The sequence below is a fragment of the Rhineura floridana genome, chromosome 13, assembly GCF_030035675.1.
Source record: "Rhineura floridana isolate rRhiFlo1 chromosome 13, rRhiFlo1.hap2, whole genome shotgun sequence".
Taxonomy (NCBI): Eukaryota; Metazoa; Chordata; class Lepidosauria; order Squamata; family Rhineuridae; genus Rhineura; species Rhineura floridana.
In genome coordinates this window covers 11,063,668-11,080,970 of record NC_084492.1, presented here as the reverse complement: position 1 = coordinate 11,080,970, position 17,303 = coordinate 11,063,668, and the positions used below count along the sequence as shown (strand labels likewise).

At 44.6% G+C, this 17,303-nt stretch overlaps 1 protein-coding gene across 12 annotated transcripts in view; it reads right to left on the bottom strand.

The window, feature by feature from the left end:
* ESRP2 (epithelial splicing regulatory protein 2) overlaps window positions 1-17,303 on the bottom strand; it is a 93,251-nt gene that overhangs the window by 36,654 nt on the left and 39,294 nt on the right. For 8 of the 12 annotated variants that reach the window (XM_061594634.1, XM_061594630.1, XM_061594635.1 and 5 more), the window contains 8 exons: window positions 11,849-11,962; window positions 10,554-10,668; window positions 9,600-9,698; window positions 9,408-9,468; window positions 7,487-7,597; window positions 3,563-3,695; window positions 2,691-2,733; window positions 391-692 (listed from right to left, as the gene is read on the bottom strand). In XM_061594634.1, coding sequence (XP_061450618.1) covers window positions 391-692; window positions 2,691-2,733; window positions 3,563-3,695; window positions 7,487-7,597; window positions 9,408-9,468; window positions 9,600-9,698; window positions 10,554-10,668; window positions 11,849-11,962 — 978 coding nt within the window. The remainder of the gene's footprint in view (window positions 1-390; window positions 693-2,690; window positions 2,734-3,562; window positions 3,696-7,486; window positions 7,598-9,407; window positions 9,469-9,599; window positions 9,699-10,553; window positions 10,669-11,848; window positions 11,963-17,303) is intronic. The other 4 variants (XM_061594632.1, XM_061594642.1, XM_061594633.1 and 1 more) reach the window with 1 other exon arrangement.

Sequence of the window (17,303 nt, the reverse complement as noted above, 5' to 3'; positions counted from 1 at the left end):
AGGAAGACAAGAGTTAAGCTTTTGAAGCTTGTTGAGTAAACCCATTCTAGTTTCTAAGTAGGAATACTATCTCTCTCTGTCTGCCCCTCCAAAACACACCCTCCCCTTCAACCTTAAAGGCTAGAAACTTGCTCTTTTAAAAATAAGGAGTTGGAACTCTCCGGGATCTGTTTTATGTATTGACTTCTCAAGTCACCTAGGATGAAAGTGTAAAAGCCTCTTTCTCTAACAAGCATCCAGAATCCCTTAAAACAGGGATCAGCAAGGCAGGCACAGAGATCCACAAGGCTTTTGAAGCTTGTTGAGTAAACCCGTTCTGGTTTCCAAGTAGGAAGACACTCACTCACACACACTCTCTCGCTCACACCCAAATCAGAAAAGTGCTACAACCTGCTGAACTTCTGCCGCTGTGCTTCTGAAGAGCTCGATGTAGCGCTTCCCAAGGATCTCTTTGTGTTTCTTAAGTGCATTTTGCGCATAATCTTCACAGGCAAACAAGACAAAAGCATCTCCTGTAGGTCGGCCATCTGGATACTTGACAAAGAGAAGCCCTTCCTTCCCTCCAGTGACAGGACACTCGGGTCCGAGGAACCCCAGGACGTCCTCAGGGGTCGCTGTGAAAGGAAGGCCCCTCATCCGGATGATGACTTGGTTCTCCTTGGAGAGGAACTGAGCTACTTCATGGGAGGTACCTGGGGGAAGAGGGTGACAATGTTTACCCCCACATGCGCACATACACACATGAACAGTACTATAGTTTCCAGATTGCATTAAGTATTAGTTCCCCTGTGTTTGGCACTGGTTAGGCCTCACTTTCAGTCTGTGTCCAGATGTCAACAAACTGGAACAGGTTCAGAGGAGGGCAACGAGGATGATCAGGGGACTGGGAACCAAGCCCTACGAGGAGAGACTGAAAGAACTGGGCACGTTTAGCCTTGAGAAGAAAAGACTGAGGGGAGATATGATAGCACTCTTCAAGTACTTAAAAGGTTGCCAGACAGAGGAGGGCCAGGATCTCTTCTCGATCATCCCAGAGTGCAGGACACATAATAGTGGTCTCAAGTTACAGGAAGCCAGATTTAGGCTGAACATCAGGAAAAACTTCCTAACTGTTAGAGAGGTACAACAATGGAACCAATGACCCAGGGAGGTGTTGGGCTCTCCAACTCTGGGGGCATTCAAGAGGCAGTTGGACAGGCACCTGTCAGGTATGCTTTAAGCTGAATTTCTGCATTCAGCAGGGGGCTGGACTGGATGGCCTTATAGGCCCCTTCCAACTCTACTGTTCTATGATTCTATACACACACACACACATACACAACCTGGTGCTCAGTTGATTGACCCTAAGAACATAGAAAGCTGCCTTACACAGAGTCAGACCATTGGTCTATCTAGCTCAACATCGTCTGCACTGACTGGCAGCATCTCTCCAGGGTTTCAGGAAGAGAATATTCCCAACCGTACCTAGAGGTGCCAAGGATTGACCTGGGACCTGCATGCAAAGCAAATGCTCTGCCACTGAGCTACTTTCCCCAACTTTTGAAACAACTTTTAAGATGATCAAAAGTTTTTCTAAGTTACTCTAAACAGGCCTGGGAACCTCTGGCACTCCAGATGTTGCTGAAAAACCCATCATCCCTCGCCGTTAGCTGCGTTAGCTGGGGCTGATGGGAGCTAGAATTCAATAATTCTGGAAGGCCACAGGTTAACTACCCCAATCTAATGGATTGGTTAAATGTTGCAACCCTATCAAATGGTACAAACCATTCAACGGCATACGTAAAATACTACCAAGCACCCAGTTCCCCTTGCTCTCTTACACTGTAGCATATTCTAGCATTTCAATATATTGCAATGTGTGAACTCCTTGGGGGCAGAAGCTTTCTCTTTTGCTATTTATTATCCAGCAATTTGCTGTTTGTTATTTAGCAATAAAGCCCAGAAACAGAGCCAGTGCAGTTGCCAATGCTGTCATAATGCCCAGTCCCACTTAGTAATCCCACACCAGTATCCAAACAGTCTTCAAAGGTAGCCCCATGGAGAGCACATGAAAGTAGTCCAACCTGGAGGCTAACAGAGCATGGATAGTATCCCGCTAAAGACACTATGCATGTTGATGGTGTACTAATAATACAGTAAATAACACTTAGATTCCTAAGTTTTAAAGTAATTTTTTACAACTATTTTGGTTGCATGCATTCAAAAGAGCAAACGTTAAATCACAGGCTTAAAAGGTTCATTCCAGTGGTGGCTCGTGCCCACTGGGACTGGTGGGACAGAAGGCAGGGAGCCCAACAGCAGGCTGAGCCAAAGCCAATGACAGGCAGAGCCAGCTATTGCTAGTTTAGCCCTCATCTTTCTCCCTGCTGAGTTCTACAAGGGGCAACACATTGAGACGAAGAAGGAGGAAGATGGCAGGCCATGCCACCCCCTGGAATGGCTGTGAGTAAGGCAACAGAAGGGGGAAGAGTGAGGTCGGTAGGGCAGTGCCCCATTCCCCCTAATGCCGTGTTCTTCAACCTTGGGTCCCCAGATGTCGTTAAGACTACAAATCCCATCATCCCCCAGCCAGCTTGGCCAACAGCCAGGGATGATGGGAGTTGTAGTCCAACAACTTCTGGGGACCCAAGGTGGAAGAGCAGTGCCCTAATGGACCAGCCTCCACTGGTTTGTTCTGAACTTCTCCTCACCTCCAGCAATCTTTAGAAACTCCTCTCCAGTTGCTTTGTAAACCTGAAGCAAAAGGAGGCAAAAAAAAAAAATGTATTAGCGGCAGATGACACTATTAAACATGAAGAATGTTAACAGAGCATCACTTCTGAACAGGTTCTTGCTTCTGGACACGGGTTTTAACACACTTCACTGACCTGGCAATGCCGGAGGCAACATCTGCTAACTGAAGAAACTGTGGTGGGCACCAAGCATACAGCAGCCTATTCTGTTGGCTAGAACAGAATGCTTCTTTCAAGCCTAATTTCAACAGGGGGACCCTGTGTGCTGATGTGTGCCCACCACACTGGTGACCCCTCTAATCAGGGTGGTGACATGCCCAGCTTTTCACAGGACGACAGTCTTCTATGTGAAGGTGTCCTCCATATAAAGGGCTGTCCGTTCCAAGTCCATTTTAGCGATGAAGATGCTTCAGCCCATCAACAGTGAGCACCTGAGCGTAGACTATGCAGGCACACAGGTTACCTGGCCACAGTCTTTCCCCCACTATGATGAGCTGTATCCTATTTCCATTTTAACTGTAGGAATCATTACTGATTTTGCATCCATATCTGTAAATCAGCGCAAATTTTGCACAAATATGTACCCTCTTTTGTCCTTTTTTGTGGGGAGGGCTGATGCATAACCTAGATCAAACAACTTTCAAATTAGTATGCATTTGCCATTTGGGCATATAAGCAGTATATAAATAATCAATCAGTAAAATGACTCCAACTTAATGCAGAACTATTATTAAGGATTGATTCATTTCATCATTAACCACCTTTTCTTGTACAATCCAAGGAGGCTAGGAATATCCAACAACATTCAGACCTGCACCTAAGCAATGTACCTCAATGTATCTGCTCCCCATATGGTGTTTGTGCCGTTCCAGAGCCAAATCTCTCTGCTCAGAGTTGACAAACCGCACCAGGGCCTCTCCATTCCGCCTTCCTTGGGCATTCAGGCAGAGGGCCACGCCACCTCTGGGTGGAGGAAACAGAGACACACACAGAAAATGAACAAGAATGAGTTAGAAGTTGTTTACATCCTGCAAAGGCCCGTTCCTCCTCTATTGTTTGGGCTGGTGAGAGAGCATGGAGACATGGCAAAGCAGGGGTGGGGAACCTTTTTCAGCCTGAGGGCTGCATTTGGGGGGGGGACACACATGGCACGGTGGTCAGGGCCCAAGGCAGCAGTGGTCAGAACAACAGATCCAGCTCTTCGCTTTGTACAGCAGGCCACATTCCCAGCCACACAAAAGTCAGTTCCTACACTAACACACACATACAGGGGTGGTTCCAGATTTCTTGGGGCCCTTGGACATACAGACTTCCTCTTGAGCCCCCCTTCCCTGCATGCCCCTCCTTGGCAGGGGCTGCCGCCACCACTGCCACACCTGCTGCTCTCGCTGAGCTGGAGGGAGGAGTTGCTAGCAGATGGCAGCCCCTGAGGTGAGAAAGCAGAGGCGGGAAGGAGGGAGGCCCCTGCAAGCACACCCCAGGAGAAGGAAGAGGTGCCTGTCACGGCATGAGTGAGCGCCCACCCCCCTTCGCCTCGCATCACTCACTCCATTGAATTGCACTGTGTCAGGTGGCGGCAGTGGCGATGGCGCAACTCTTCCCTCCCCAAGATACACAAGGAAAAGTGTCTCCGCTGCCGCCAAGGCCCGCTGTCCACTGGCAACTCCTACAGCTCAGCCAGCATGGCCAAGAGCAGCGGCAGCCCCCTTGAGGCACGCACAGAAGGGAGTGCGGCCAAGCCACCTTTGAGGGGAAAGGAGGAGGAGGCAGCAGCAATGAAAGAAGAAGTGCCGGCGTGGCAGGTTGGGCTCAGGCTGATGAGGGGCTCCTGTGAGCTCTCAGGCCCTTGGCCAGGGCCCAGCCTGGCCGCCTGCTAGCACTGATCCCGCACAGCCACCCAACTCCATCAAAGCAAGCATAAAAGTCACAGTTTAAGGACAAATTCTAGGGGGGGGGGAGGGTGTGGCCTGGGGAGAGTCCTGAGGGTCAGCAAGAGATACCTGAGGGCTGCATTTGGCCCCTGGGCCGAAGATTCCCCACCCCTGAGTAAAACCCAAGCATTGTGTAGACAACCAAGGCTGAAATCCTTATTTCCACTATTATTCCACTTTAGAGAGTCATGGTGTCCCCCAAAGAATCCTGGGAATCCCCCAAGAATCCTGTGAGGAGACCCCTCTTTCCCTCACAGGAAATTCCCAGAGTTTCCTGGGTAGAGGAATTGGCTGTTAAACCACTCTGGGAATTGTAGCTTTGTGAGGGGAACAAGGTTCTCCTGACAACTCACATCCTCTTTCACAAGTGACCTTTCCCAGGATTCTTTGGGGGAAAGCCATGCCTGTTGAAAGTGGGATAATACCTGAATGAATGCCTGGTGTATATGTGGCCATGAAGCATCTTTATCCCACTCTTTAGCCAAAAAGGCTCCCAGAGCAGCTTATGTAAGATCAACAACATACAAAGTAATCCTTGCCTGCAGGCTTACAGTCTAAAAAACACAGCACAGAAGGAAAAATGGGTGAGGAGGGGAAAAGAAAAGTAGCAACTCAGAGGCCAACTGTTAAAGTTTAATAAGTTCTTATAATGGCCTTCTTCAGGGGTCCCAAAAAATGTGCGAGGGCTCAAACCGAGTTAGTGGGCCACACAACCCCCAACATCCCCATGGGCACTTGGCCCACTTCCTCTTCTCCCAATGTTTCCCCTCCATTGGGACATCCATTGGTAAACAGTCTCTAGGTCTATCCAATATAGACCAGGACCACCACCTCCCACGAGACAGTGCCACGTGCTCCTGCGGTCAAGCATGTGGTGACTTGTGCATGTGCTTTTAGTATTGAGGCATCAGAACTCTGGAATTCTGAGTGCAGCAACATAGTTATGTTTTTGAAAACTTTTTTTGCTCAAGCCTTCCTAAATTAGCCCATTTTACATCTGCAGTTTTTTTATCTTATTTATTTGTTTATGTGCAGAAATATATATATATCCCACCCTTCCTCCCAGTAGGAGCCCAGGGCGGCAGTAGGTTTTGTTTTGTTTTAATTTCCATTTTATGGTTAGTTTTACTTCTGTACAGCGCTCGAGTATTCTCCGAATGTAGAGCGTTTATGAACCCTGGAATAAATAATAAATACCTTCGTGTACTGACTCCAAAAGGCTGAAGGGGGATTCTAAAAACACATGTGGATGCTGGAAGTGAGGGCTGTACATGCACAGCAGTGCCCTCTATCCCGCTGGAGCCCTTGTGACTAACAGCTAACTGGAAATAGTTCTGGGAAAGGAGGAAAGTGATGGAGCTGGTCTCTCATCAGAGCCAACAGAGTGGGTCTGCTTCCCTTCTCTTTTGCAGGTGCAGCCAGGTGGAAAGGTGGCTGTGGGGCCTCTTGGAGCCTCCAGTCATCTTGTCCACTGACCATACAAAGGCCTAAATTCACCCAAACAGCAAACGTGGTGGAATAATACATTTCTTAATTGGGCTGAAGGTGGAAAATCGTACGTCCAATTATATAAATACTTAGACATGGAAAACTGGTGAGTTGGAGAGGGCAACCTTCTCCCCAAGAATGCTAATTTTCCATATGTGGGGTATTTGTGTGCATTAAAGAGTATGCAGTCATGCAAGTCTCCAACCGAGCCCCCAGCCTGCAACAACTGAGAAAGAGATTGACTACAGATCAGTTTAGGGAGGTGGTGGGCTCTCCAACTCTGGAGGCATCCAAGAAGCTGCTGGTCAGCCACCTGTCGGGCATGCTTTCAGCTGGATTCCTGTGTTGAGCAGGGGGTTGGACTCAATGGCCTTATAGGCCCCTTCCACCTCAACTATTCTATGATTCTGTTTGTGGGAACAGGGCCAGGGATGGTATGCTTATAATCTCCATCTCAGGGCAGGGACTCTTCTTTGTTTATTATTAAATCTATGTTACCATCTGTATTAATGGGACAGTGTAAAAATAATAATCAAATAGCAACTAACACAGGGTAGCCAACATAGATCACATCCGCACCATACATTTAAAGAACACGGCTTCCTCCAAAGCATCGGGGAAGTGTAGTTTACCCCCTCACACAGCTGCAATTCCCCATAGCCTTAATAAACTGCAGTTCCCAGGATTCTTTGGAGAAGCCATGTGCCCTCCAGATGTTGCCAGATGCCATGTTCCCTGTGGACAACACACCAGTAAGCCACAAGGAATGAGTGCTGCTCTATAGGTGGTGTTGAGCTCCTGTCCTCCTTGATCACTGGCCATGCTGGCTGGGACTGATGGGAGTTGGAATCCAACAACATCTGGAGGGGCCCTGCATTGGATACTCTTGGAGTGATAACAAATAATAGGATGAATATGGAGAGGCTCAGGTTATAAATTCCAAATTAAATGCTTTCCCATCCCATTAAAAAAATCCCTATATAAGGACAGAAAAAGGGTTAGGCATTTGAAACTTGTTGAATAAACCCATTCTAGTTTCTAAGAAGGAATACACACACACTCTCTCTCTGCCCTCTCTCTCACACACACCCTCCCTTCCCCCAGCCTAGAAACATGTTCTTTTTTAAAAAAATAAGGAGCCGGAACTCTCAGGGATCTGTTTTATATACTGACTTCTCAAGTCACCTTGGATCAAAGTGTAAAAACCTCTTTCTTTTTAACAAGCATCCAGAATCCATTAAAAACAGAGATCAGCAAGCCACAGAACACATGCAAGGATTTAAAACAGCATTGGATCCTGGACACAGAACTGTACAGCTGACCTAGAAGTCTTACTTGGCAATATTAAGGCCTTTGAAAAACCGTGCAATGTCCTGGTCGGAAGATTGCCAAGGGAGTCCTCGAGCACGTATTACTGTTTCGCTATCCACAGCTTCCGATTTACTACTGTGGAAAAGAAAAAGAAACAGGTCAGGAATTGATCCAAGGACTCCACAGCTCTTATTAGCTACGCTGCAAGCACCTATTCAAATACATCTGTGAGAGTATTTTCTACTACTCCTTTGGAAAGAAACAAAAAGTTGGGCTGTTTGGCCATTCCAATGCAAGCTACTCCAGTCATTTGAGAGGAATGTCAAGAGCTTGAGAACGGAGGGCAGGATCTAGAGGACTGCACAATGAGTTCCATGTGACCAAAGAGTCTCTGTGTTTGTGTTTCTTGAACAAGAAGATTTCCCCCACCCCCAGGTGTCCACATAGCTTTTAGAATGGGAAGAGACATTCATAAGGAGCTTAGGATATGGCATGGAAGTGACAGGGAAGTGTCAACCATTCAACTGGACAAAATGGTTCTTTGGATCCCAGCCAGGTTGTTCAATGAAACTTGGACTTGAGTTTGCCGGGAGCACAAGGAACGTCTCCAAGACAGTCTGTTCAATGCAAAACGTAAGCCTCAAATTTAAGTTCATACTGGTTTGGTAAGGTTATTGCTATTTCTTGCAGAGCCAAAAGACCTGGAGCAAGGTCAGTGCCCCTGGACCACTCTATTCCCCCACCCCTTCATGTAGCATTTTAAGTCACTAGTTCTAAGACTCCAGGGCTAGGACAGCAACACTTGCCACTTAAAGAGCCACTCCATCCATCATGAAAAGCATTTGCAAGGGCTTTCATGCAAGGAACATGAAGGGAGCTACTAGCTATGACAGTGATATTCTGTCTCCACTGTTGGAGGCAGGGTGCCTCTGCATGCCAGTTTCTGGGAATCACAAGTGCGGAGAGTGCTCTTGCACTCAGGTCCGGCTTGCAGGCTTCCCAGAAGCATCTCGTTGGCCACTTTGCCCGCATGGCCAGTTGGTGCAGACAATGCTGAGCTAGATTGACTATTTTGTCTGACTCATACAAGGCAGCTTCCTGGGTTCCTGTTCTTGACAACTGAAAATGGGTGCCTTTCAAGACACCCCGTCCTCACCCAATAAACCCAAATCAAGAATAAATCTCATCATTTCATAAACCCAGAATGGTTTAATAATCAGTCCCTCTTCCCAGGGAACCTTGGGAATTGGGTCTCTGTAAGGGGAATGGGGGTCTCCTGACAACTCTCAGCACCCTTCCCAAACTACAGCTCCCAGGATTCTTTGGGGGAAGCCAGGACTGTTTAAAGAGATTCCAGAAAGATTTAGGCTGGGTTTTTTAAAAAGTAGCAAGTGATCAATTTGTCAAGGTTGACATATTACATTTGGTTACGATAAAAGATAAATATAAGAATTGTGTACTGTGCTGTACTACCTTCAAGTTGATTCCGACTTAAGGCGACCCTACGAATAGGGTTTTCATGAGGCTGAGAGGCAGTGACTGGTCCAAGGTCACCCAGTGAGCTTCATGGCTATGTGGGGATTTGAACCCTGGTCTACCAGGTCGTAGTCTAACACCTTAACCACTACGCCACACTGGCTCTAATTTCTGAGGTACATAAACTGGGCACCCCCCCTTTTTTAACCACACTAACCCCTTGGGGGAAAAAATTGGCATATGAATGCTAAAATTAGGAAATAGAAGACACAGAAGTTGAGCTTGCCAGCTTGTTTCAGAATTGTGCGTGCTTCCTCTATGACCCTCCTCCCCTAGTAAAAGAAGTCTCTGCAATCAAGAAGACTAGAAATGAAAAGAACCCTAACACAATCAACTGGGAGAGAGGGACGCGCACACACGCACTCACGCACACACTGATGCATTGCTGCCCTATAAGAAAACAACTTACCAGGGTCCAGTTTCGTATTTGTATTTCACAGTTTCAGGGACAGTAAATCTGTCATCTGCAACTGATAGAAACATACAAAAGTTTAAAAAAATATATATACATGCAGGAGACAGAAGGAACAGAGAAAAATGCCATTTGTCAGCCGAGATGGAAAAGTGCCACACACTCTGCAGCAGTAGCATTCCCACTCACCACACGTATCCGGAAGCATGTTGAAAATAACGGCCACCATGGCTTTCACTTGCCATACTCCAAAATCCTCCTCTGTTTCATCTATCCTAAAGCCTATATCTGGATGTTGGGTTCAAGAAAACAGGACAAAGGATTTCACAAGCTATTTAAATGTATATCCCGCCCTTCCTCCCCGGAAGAGCTAAGCAATGAGTGCACGCTATGATTGGGGCAATGACCGCATTACCGGCCAGTTAATATTCATTCTACTTGTCTGTCAGTAGGCTGCCATTATGAAGAAAAGCAAAAGAGGAAGATCCTACCATAACAGATACATGCACAAATGCTTAGTAAGAGACACAAGCAGCATATGATTTTGACTTCCGTGTGGTGAAAGCTACACATGATACCCATGACATTTGAAGCCACATGGACTAGTGCTACTTCACCATAGTGTTGAAGCTGGGTTGGGGAATCTGTAGCCTTCTAAATGGTATCCGAGTACAGCTCTCCTGAGCCCGAGCTATCATGGTCAATGATCTACAGCTCCCATCAACTCTGATTGTTGGCCCTGCTCGGTGAATGTTATGTTTCCTAGAACAGTGACAGCTCACACCTGCATTCTCCAGGCAGACAATTCTCAGGACAATGATCTGGGGGACCAGAAGTCTATTTTGCTACACAAACTAATCAATAGGCAGACTCTACAATACAGTTAGCGCCATCTAAAAGTAAAAGGCTACACAGTAATGGGTCACATATGCCGAGTCGTAGGAAGAGCTAAACTCTTTCTTACAACTAAAAACATGTTTACTTTTTCTTTAAAAGTTGGGGGGGGGGAAATAATCACCACACACTGGACTAAAAGTTGATAGAGCTACTGGGATCAGATCCATCCAAGGACCACCACCAATTAACACCCCTGTCCTATACAAGAAGTCCATCCATCTTTAGGAGGAGGAGTAGAAAGGATACATTCAGCCATAGACTGGATAGTTTGGTCCTTCACGGGGGCCACATTAGAGTAGCAGTCATGAAATTCTTTGCGCAGATCAAAAAATGAATAAAAGCAGTCAGACAGCAGGAGATTCTATGGTAGGGTAAAAAAACAACATACATTGAGCATTACAAAGTCTCATGCAAATCCTCCATAGATGCAGATCTTTAGTTTTCTCCAGCATTAGAAGATTAACACAAAGGCATTGTTATTGTTGTTACCATTTTTATTTACTAAGGCTGCAATCCAATACACACTCACCTGGGAGCAAGTCTCATTGAACCCAATGAAGCTTATTTCTGAGTACATATGTATTGGACTGTAGCCTAAGTCTCATGCAGATCCCACATAGATACAGATCTTTAGCTTTCTTCACCTAAGGCTACTACTACTATTACTACTACAGTTCAATCAGTGTGTATGATGATTTATAGAGTACAGGTCCCTGCCCCAAGGAACCTACAATTCAAAATTCAACACAACAGGGGAAACCGAAGAATGTGGGAGAAATACCAGGAGGAGCTGCGCTAACCTGACTGTGCTTCATTTGCTATCAGGAGGAAGCCACAACAATGGAGGACAAAGCAGCTTATGCACTCTCTGTTCACACTTAATGGCTGCATATGGCTGTTGTAACAGACTGTGGTTTATTGTGATGAGAATGAGCTTAGCCTCCCTCTAGCATGGTGTGCTCCCCACTCTTTTTCCTCCTCCAGCAAGGAGGAGAACGGAAGCCTTTCCTTCTAATTTCAGCTAACCACAGTTTAGCATTATGTCAAAACCCTATACTGTGGTTAATCTTAACCATAACAAGCCAGCTTCATAAACCATGGTTTGAAGTTGGCTTGTTTAAAGCAAACCATAGTTATGATTAACGACATTCTAGGGTTTGGGCAGTTAACAAGCTGCGGTTAATAAAAAACAGAAGCAGCAGCTTCCAAACTCTTCCTTGCAATCACACCAAAAGGGCAGCGGGTGTGTGAACTCAGAGGAAGGCTAGCCTCATTCCTATCATGTTAACCCATACTTTATGATGGCATCCAAACATAGCTAATTGTGAAACACCCACATCTCTCACAAATTCCAGCAGCATTGGCCTCAGGTACCAAGATGTCTTAGGTGAATCCTGTCTATCTTTCACAAGTTTCCCCAAATTGGAGCCCATACAATCTGCATGGTGAGGGTAAGGGGGGATCTTTTTTAGACCTGCAGTCACCACCACCACCACTTCATTGTTTGTCAGGTTAGGACTAGGATTCCACCAGCCCTGTACCTTTTTCGAGGCCTCTGGATGAAGGACCTGCCGAATGAGTAGCTGGCCATCTGTGCAGAATGTGTACGTGTTCCTTCCCAGAGCCTTTAGATCGCTGGATACCAGTTGACTGAACTAGAAGAAACAAGCAATTGCATTCACATTCCCACGTTTCTGACTCAAGTCTCTCGTCTTACAGCTGAAGATACTGGTAACCAAGTATGCACGTCTGAAACAGGACCTGATGGCCCTAGCATTCTGCAAGAATGTTAGAAAGGCACAGCCCTTCTTCTGGGAAAGGCAGCCGGGAGAGGGTCAAGGCGATGGGCCCTTCTCCAGCACCACCACAGCAGGAATGATCTAGGAGTGCCTTTCTCACATATGCCTCCCCACCCCATATGGTCCTGGAGTGAGACTCTGCTGTACACCCCCTTCTTGTTCATGTTAAGATCTGCTGGGATTTGGGGCAGTTTTTTCCCCCAGTTGTCACACTCCTTAGAACTGCTTTTTCTGAGATGCACATTGGTCAGCTTCTAAGAAGCCAGCCAGCAATTGAGATAATATGAGATCATTTCTATTTTTAAAAAACATGCTTTTCATTTTCTTACATTTATATCCCACTTTTCCTCCAAGGTGGTGCATGTGGCTTCCCCAACCCATTTTATCCTCACAATAACCCTACAACATAGATTTGGCCAAGAGATACCACGACTGGCCCAAAATCACCTAGTGAGCTTTATGGCTGGATTTGCATCCGGATCTCTCCAGTCCCCATTTGACACTCTAACCACCACAACATACAAGCTTACTCTGGCAACTGGTTTTTTAAAAATCATATATCCGGCCATGTTCAAGGTTCTGGTTTTGGTGTACAAAGCTCCATGCAACTTGAGACGAGGATACCTGAAAGATCATCTTACCCCTTAAATACCTAGTTGATCACTGTGCTCTGCAGGTGAGGGTCTCCTGCAAATACCATCTTATCAGGAGGTCTGTTTCGCACAACATAGGAAATGGACCTTTAGTGTTGTTGCACAGACACTTTGGAATTCCCTCACTTTAAACATTAGACAGGCACCATCTGAGTTATCTTTATCCACAAGCCTTTTAAGCAGAGACCTTATTCCAGTCTGCGTCTGGGTTGGAATTGCTTTTAGCACAGTGGGGAGGACGGCCTGGCTGGGAGTTCAGAGTCTGTGAGTTCAAATCCCCGCTCGTGTCTCCTGGGTGTAAAGGGCCAGCTAAAGATCACCCCCCACAGTGCAGCCGCGGGCAAGCTGCATAGTCCCAAGGAGCCCAGTTGCCCCCCAGCTGGCAGTTGCGGACAAGGAAGGGGCTGGCTTGTGCAGCTGTGGCAAGCTGAGCAGGCCCTAGCCAGATGGAGAGGACTAGCCTCAGAGGGAGGCAATGGTCAGCCCCCTCTGAATACCGCTTACCATGAAATCCCTATTTATAGGGTCGCCATAAATCAGGATCGACTTGAAGGCAGTCCATTTCCATTTAAGGTCTGTTTAAAGCTGTTTTGCTTTAATATTTTTTAAAGTATTTTGTTTTTAAGATGTTTTAGAGAGCTTGTAGTGTTTTGTTTGCCGTCCTTGGTTCCTTCTGGGTGGAAGGGCTGGATATAAATTTAATAATAAATACACACACACAGACAATTCTAATGCACAAAAACCAACCAGCTGTAGCAGCTTTCAGTCGGCTGGGCCTCTGTTTTAGTAACCAATTGTCGTGTATAACTGGCTTTAACTGCCTTGTGAGTCACACTGGACTAGTCTAGACACAACGCCAAGCTAAACCGTGGCTTAGCATGAATGCGAGGGTTCCTGGAGAGGAGATTACGAGCACTGTGCTCCTTCCCTGGTTCTCCTGCTGCTGCGCTGCCATGAGCTATGCCATGGTTTGGATTAGCAAGTGATCCAAAATCAGGCTCATGGTTTGTCTCCTCCAGAACAGAGAAGGTACAAAGTGCCCACGATCTCTTCTCTGGGGTGCTGCATGTTTGCGCTATGCCATGGTTTGACTTAGTGCAATGTGCAAACAGGGCCACTGGATAAACAGTAACTTAGAATTTATTAAAAAATGCAACACATAAAATAAATTGAGAAGCACAGCAGAGCAATCCAGTCAGGAACTGGGAGCGAGAAAATTTTGGTTTTGCATAGCATTCCATCCTTGGTCAAATACATATAACAATTTTGCAAAAAGCCAATAATTATATGTGTGTGCTACCTATGTGTGCTAACTAGTGTCTAAAAATAAAAATCAGTGTGCGTCAGTGCATGATTATTGCTTTGTTAGCAATAGCTACCAAACACGTAAGAGTGATTAACAAGCTTCGGTATACCAGTTTGATAGGGAGAGCAAACAATGGCCAGCGTCTCAATGCAATTCTGGGCCATTTTGAGCGAAGGCTAGGATGAGGCAAAGGAAAGCTGAATAACCAAGTGCTTAGCCCAAGACATCTTTTCATAGCAAGCAGAGGCTGGATTTGAGTCAGGGGCTTCCAGTTACCAATCCCTTACAAACACCATAGGATTCCCTGTTACTCCTTCTTGCAAGAATATGTTCTGCATGTATCAGACAGTACTGTAACAAGCACCAGCACAATCAGTGCACACCATACATTTAAATAATTTCCCACACACACACACACACCAAGAATCCTGGGAAGTGTAGCTTATCCCTCACAGAGTTACAATTCCCAGCACTAGTAACAAACCTGTTCTCAGGATTCTTGGGGGAACACTACTTGAAATGTATGGTGAGTACTCAAAGTCAGCAGATTATTATGATTATTATTTACTGTTGCAAGTTTGTATTTTCACCTGTTTCTCCCTCACTTCAGCTTTTACTCCTGGAATCCAATCCTGCAAAACAGCCTGCTACGTAAAAGCAGCAATATTGGGACTTGTGCCAGTTTCAAAATTGAATCCCAAGACATACACAGGTGTAGAAATAAACTTGCCTTTTCTTCTTCTTGTTAACAAGACTTTTCAGAAGCCTACACATTTGGAGTGCAGAGGCCTGGCCTTGCTGCAGGGCACGGGAGCTAAGCCGTCTGAGAGAAACTGTCTCGGTGCCAATATTTAAACAAATGCAGTTGGACCTCTTGTGTTTCCTCCAGAATTTGTTTTGTAGGAGTGTAGCTGCGCCCAAGGTATGTTTGATTACAGCCACCACAGGGAAAGTAAGATTTCAACTCAGGTGCATTGCCTAAACCACCAGATCTGAAGACTCTTGCATGTGGCTCAAGATAGAAGGAATCCAAATATTTGGACTCATTTGGTAAACAGTAACAGGAGTGCATTAAGAGCTCAAAAATGAGGTCGACGGGCAAATAAATCTGCCCCAAACAGAGGTCTGTGGGAATCTTCCTTGCAATGCCTGCGTCCCACTGTTCCACTAGAGTGCCCCTCAAAGTAGTTTAAAGGTACAGCTAAAAGCTTGCATTTATTTAATTATAAATATATTTGTACACTGTTATTTCATTTAAAAGCATCAAAGCAGTTTACAAGAAGTTAAAAAAACAAGCAAAAAACAACCGTGCAATAAAACATTAAAAGTTATAATAAAAACGGACTTCCGGGAAGGGTGACTTCGCTTGTGCCTGCTTTTGAGACGGGCTCCCGCCTCAAAAGAAGCTTATTCAGATATAAATCAGTCAGAACATTTTTTTTTTGACTGATGAAATTTCTCCCGGGCAGGGAGAAATGTAGAGATCAACCTCAAAAGCCTGTTTTTGTTGGGAGGACTGGATTTCATTAATTTATGAGAAAAGGTCCAGCCAGCAATGCCGGACGGACTTCCGAACAAGCTCTATCTGATTAATGCGATACGTTTATCTTTTCTTCAAAGAGAAAACGGACTAACAGACAAGCACCCTTCTTTCTATTATTTTTTTTACTTGGTTTAAATTGTTGCAGCAAAAAGAGATTTGTCAAATGAATCAGCTTTAAAGAACTTCTGGGTGAGCTATAACTCTTCTCTGTTATTCACGAAATTAACAGCTTATCTCTGTTTCTATTGCAAAAAGCTGTCCTGGAAGTGCATTCTAAAGATATAAACAGAAGAGGGATTTCTATTCCGAGGAACATTATATTGTCTGGGACTATTCTCTTTTTGGTCTATTTTATTTTGACGAATCTGCTTCTTCACGACGCCACTAACTGTTTTGATGCTGGGAACTAAATTTGTTTTGTGTTCTTGAACATAGAGAGATAAGGCAGGCTGCTCTGTTTATACTGTGATGTCATCAAGCCTGGAATATTAACCCAATTGTTGCTGAAATAAGAAGTGGTTCTTCTTTATTTTTGTTTTGTTTTGTTTTCGTGGTTTTAAAAATGGCAATCAAGAAAGTGGCTGAGAATCTGGAAGTAATTATGTTTCAGAAAATAATGGATGAGATTGAGATAACGAAACAAACCCTGCGACAGGGCAGTAAGGAGCTGAAAATTGAACTGAGCAAAATGACGCAGGAGCTTAAAGAAATAGGGGATCCTGTGAGAGAGGAGAATGAGATCAGAGATGAGAAAAGAAAAAATAAAGGGAAGATACAAGCCCTGGAGATTGGAACAAATGTGGAATTGGAAAAAGATCTGGAGTTTATGGATATTAGAAATAAAATCTACTGTTTGGAATTTAACGTTGTCTCTGAAGAAATTAATGAAGATATTAGAGATAAAGTTATCAATGACTTGGATAATCTTCTGGACTGGAATGACGTGATGGAGCTGGATATAGAGAAAATCTATGGAATTAACTGCAGCCATGTGACAATGGAAAAACTCTCAAGAGATAAGCCAGTGCATTTTGTAAAAAAGAAGAACACAGATATGACTTTACAACAATATTTCAGCAACTTATTCAGAATTGATGGCAAGAAAATATTTGGGATAGAGGAAATTCCCATCAGACTCTTATTATATGACTATGGCTATGACAGCAAGATTATTATGGAATACTGATAATGGAAGATTGGACACTGAAATTACTGGACTTAACAGGACTATTGAAGATGGAAGATGGAATTAATATGGATAATGGAATAATGGCTATTGAAATTATTGGACCTAACAGATTTTGATGAGATGGATTAATCGATATGTTTATTTGGACTATGGTTATGACAATAAGATTATTATTATTATTAACGAGATGGATTAATTGACATGTTTATTTGGAGAAAAATTGATAGATATATTTCTTAAAGAATTGAAACCTCTCTTTGACTTTTTGTGGAAAGAATAAAGTAATGTTTATGAGATTTGATGATTAATTAAGATAACTACTGGAGGAAAGTGATTTTATAATATAATTTAAGAGACAGGATTGTTATATATTGTAGACCTACAACTGATTTGATCTGCGACAAATGGGAAGTCAACATTTTATTTTTTTGTTTAATCATTTTTGTTTTGTTTTGTTTTTTGTCTTTGAATGTTTTAGGATTTTGTTTTGTATGTTTTATGAAAAT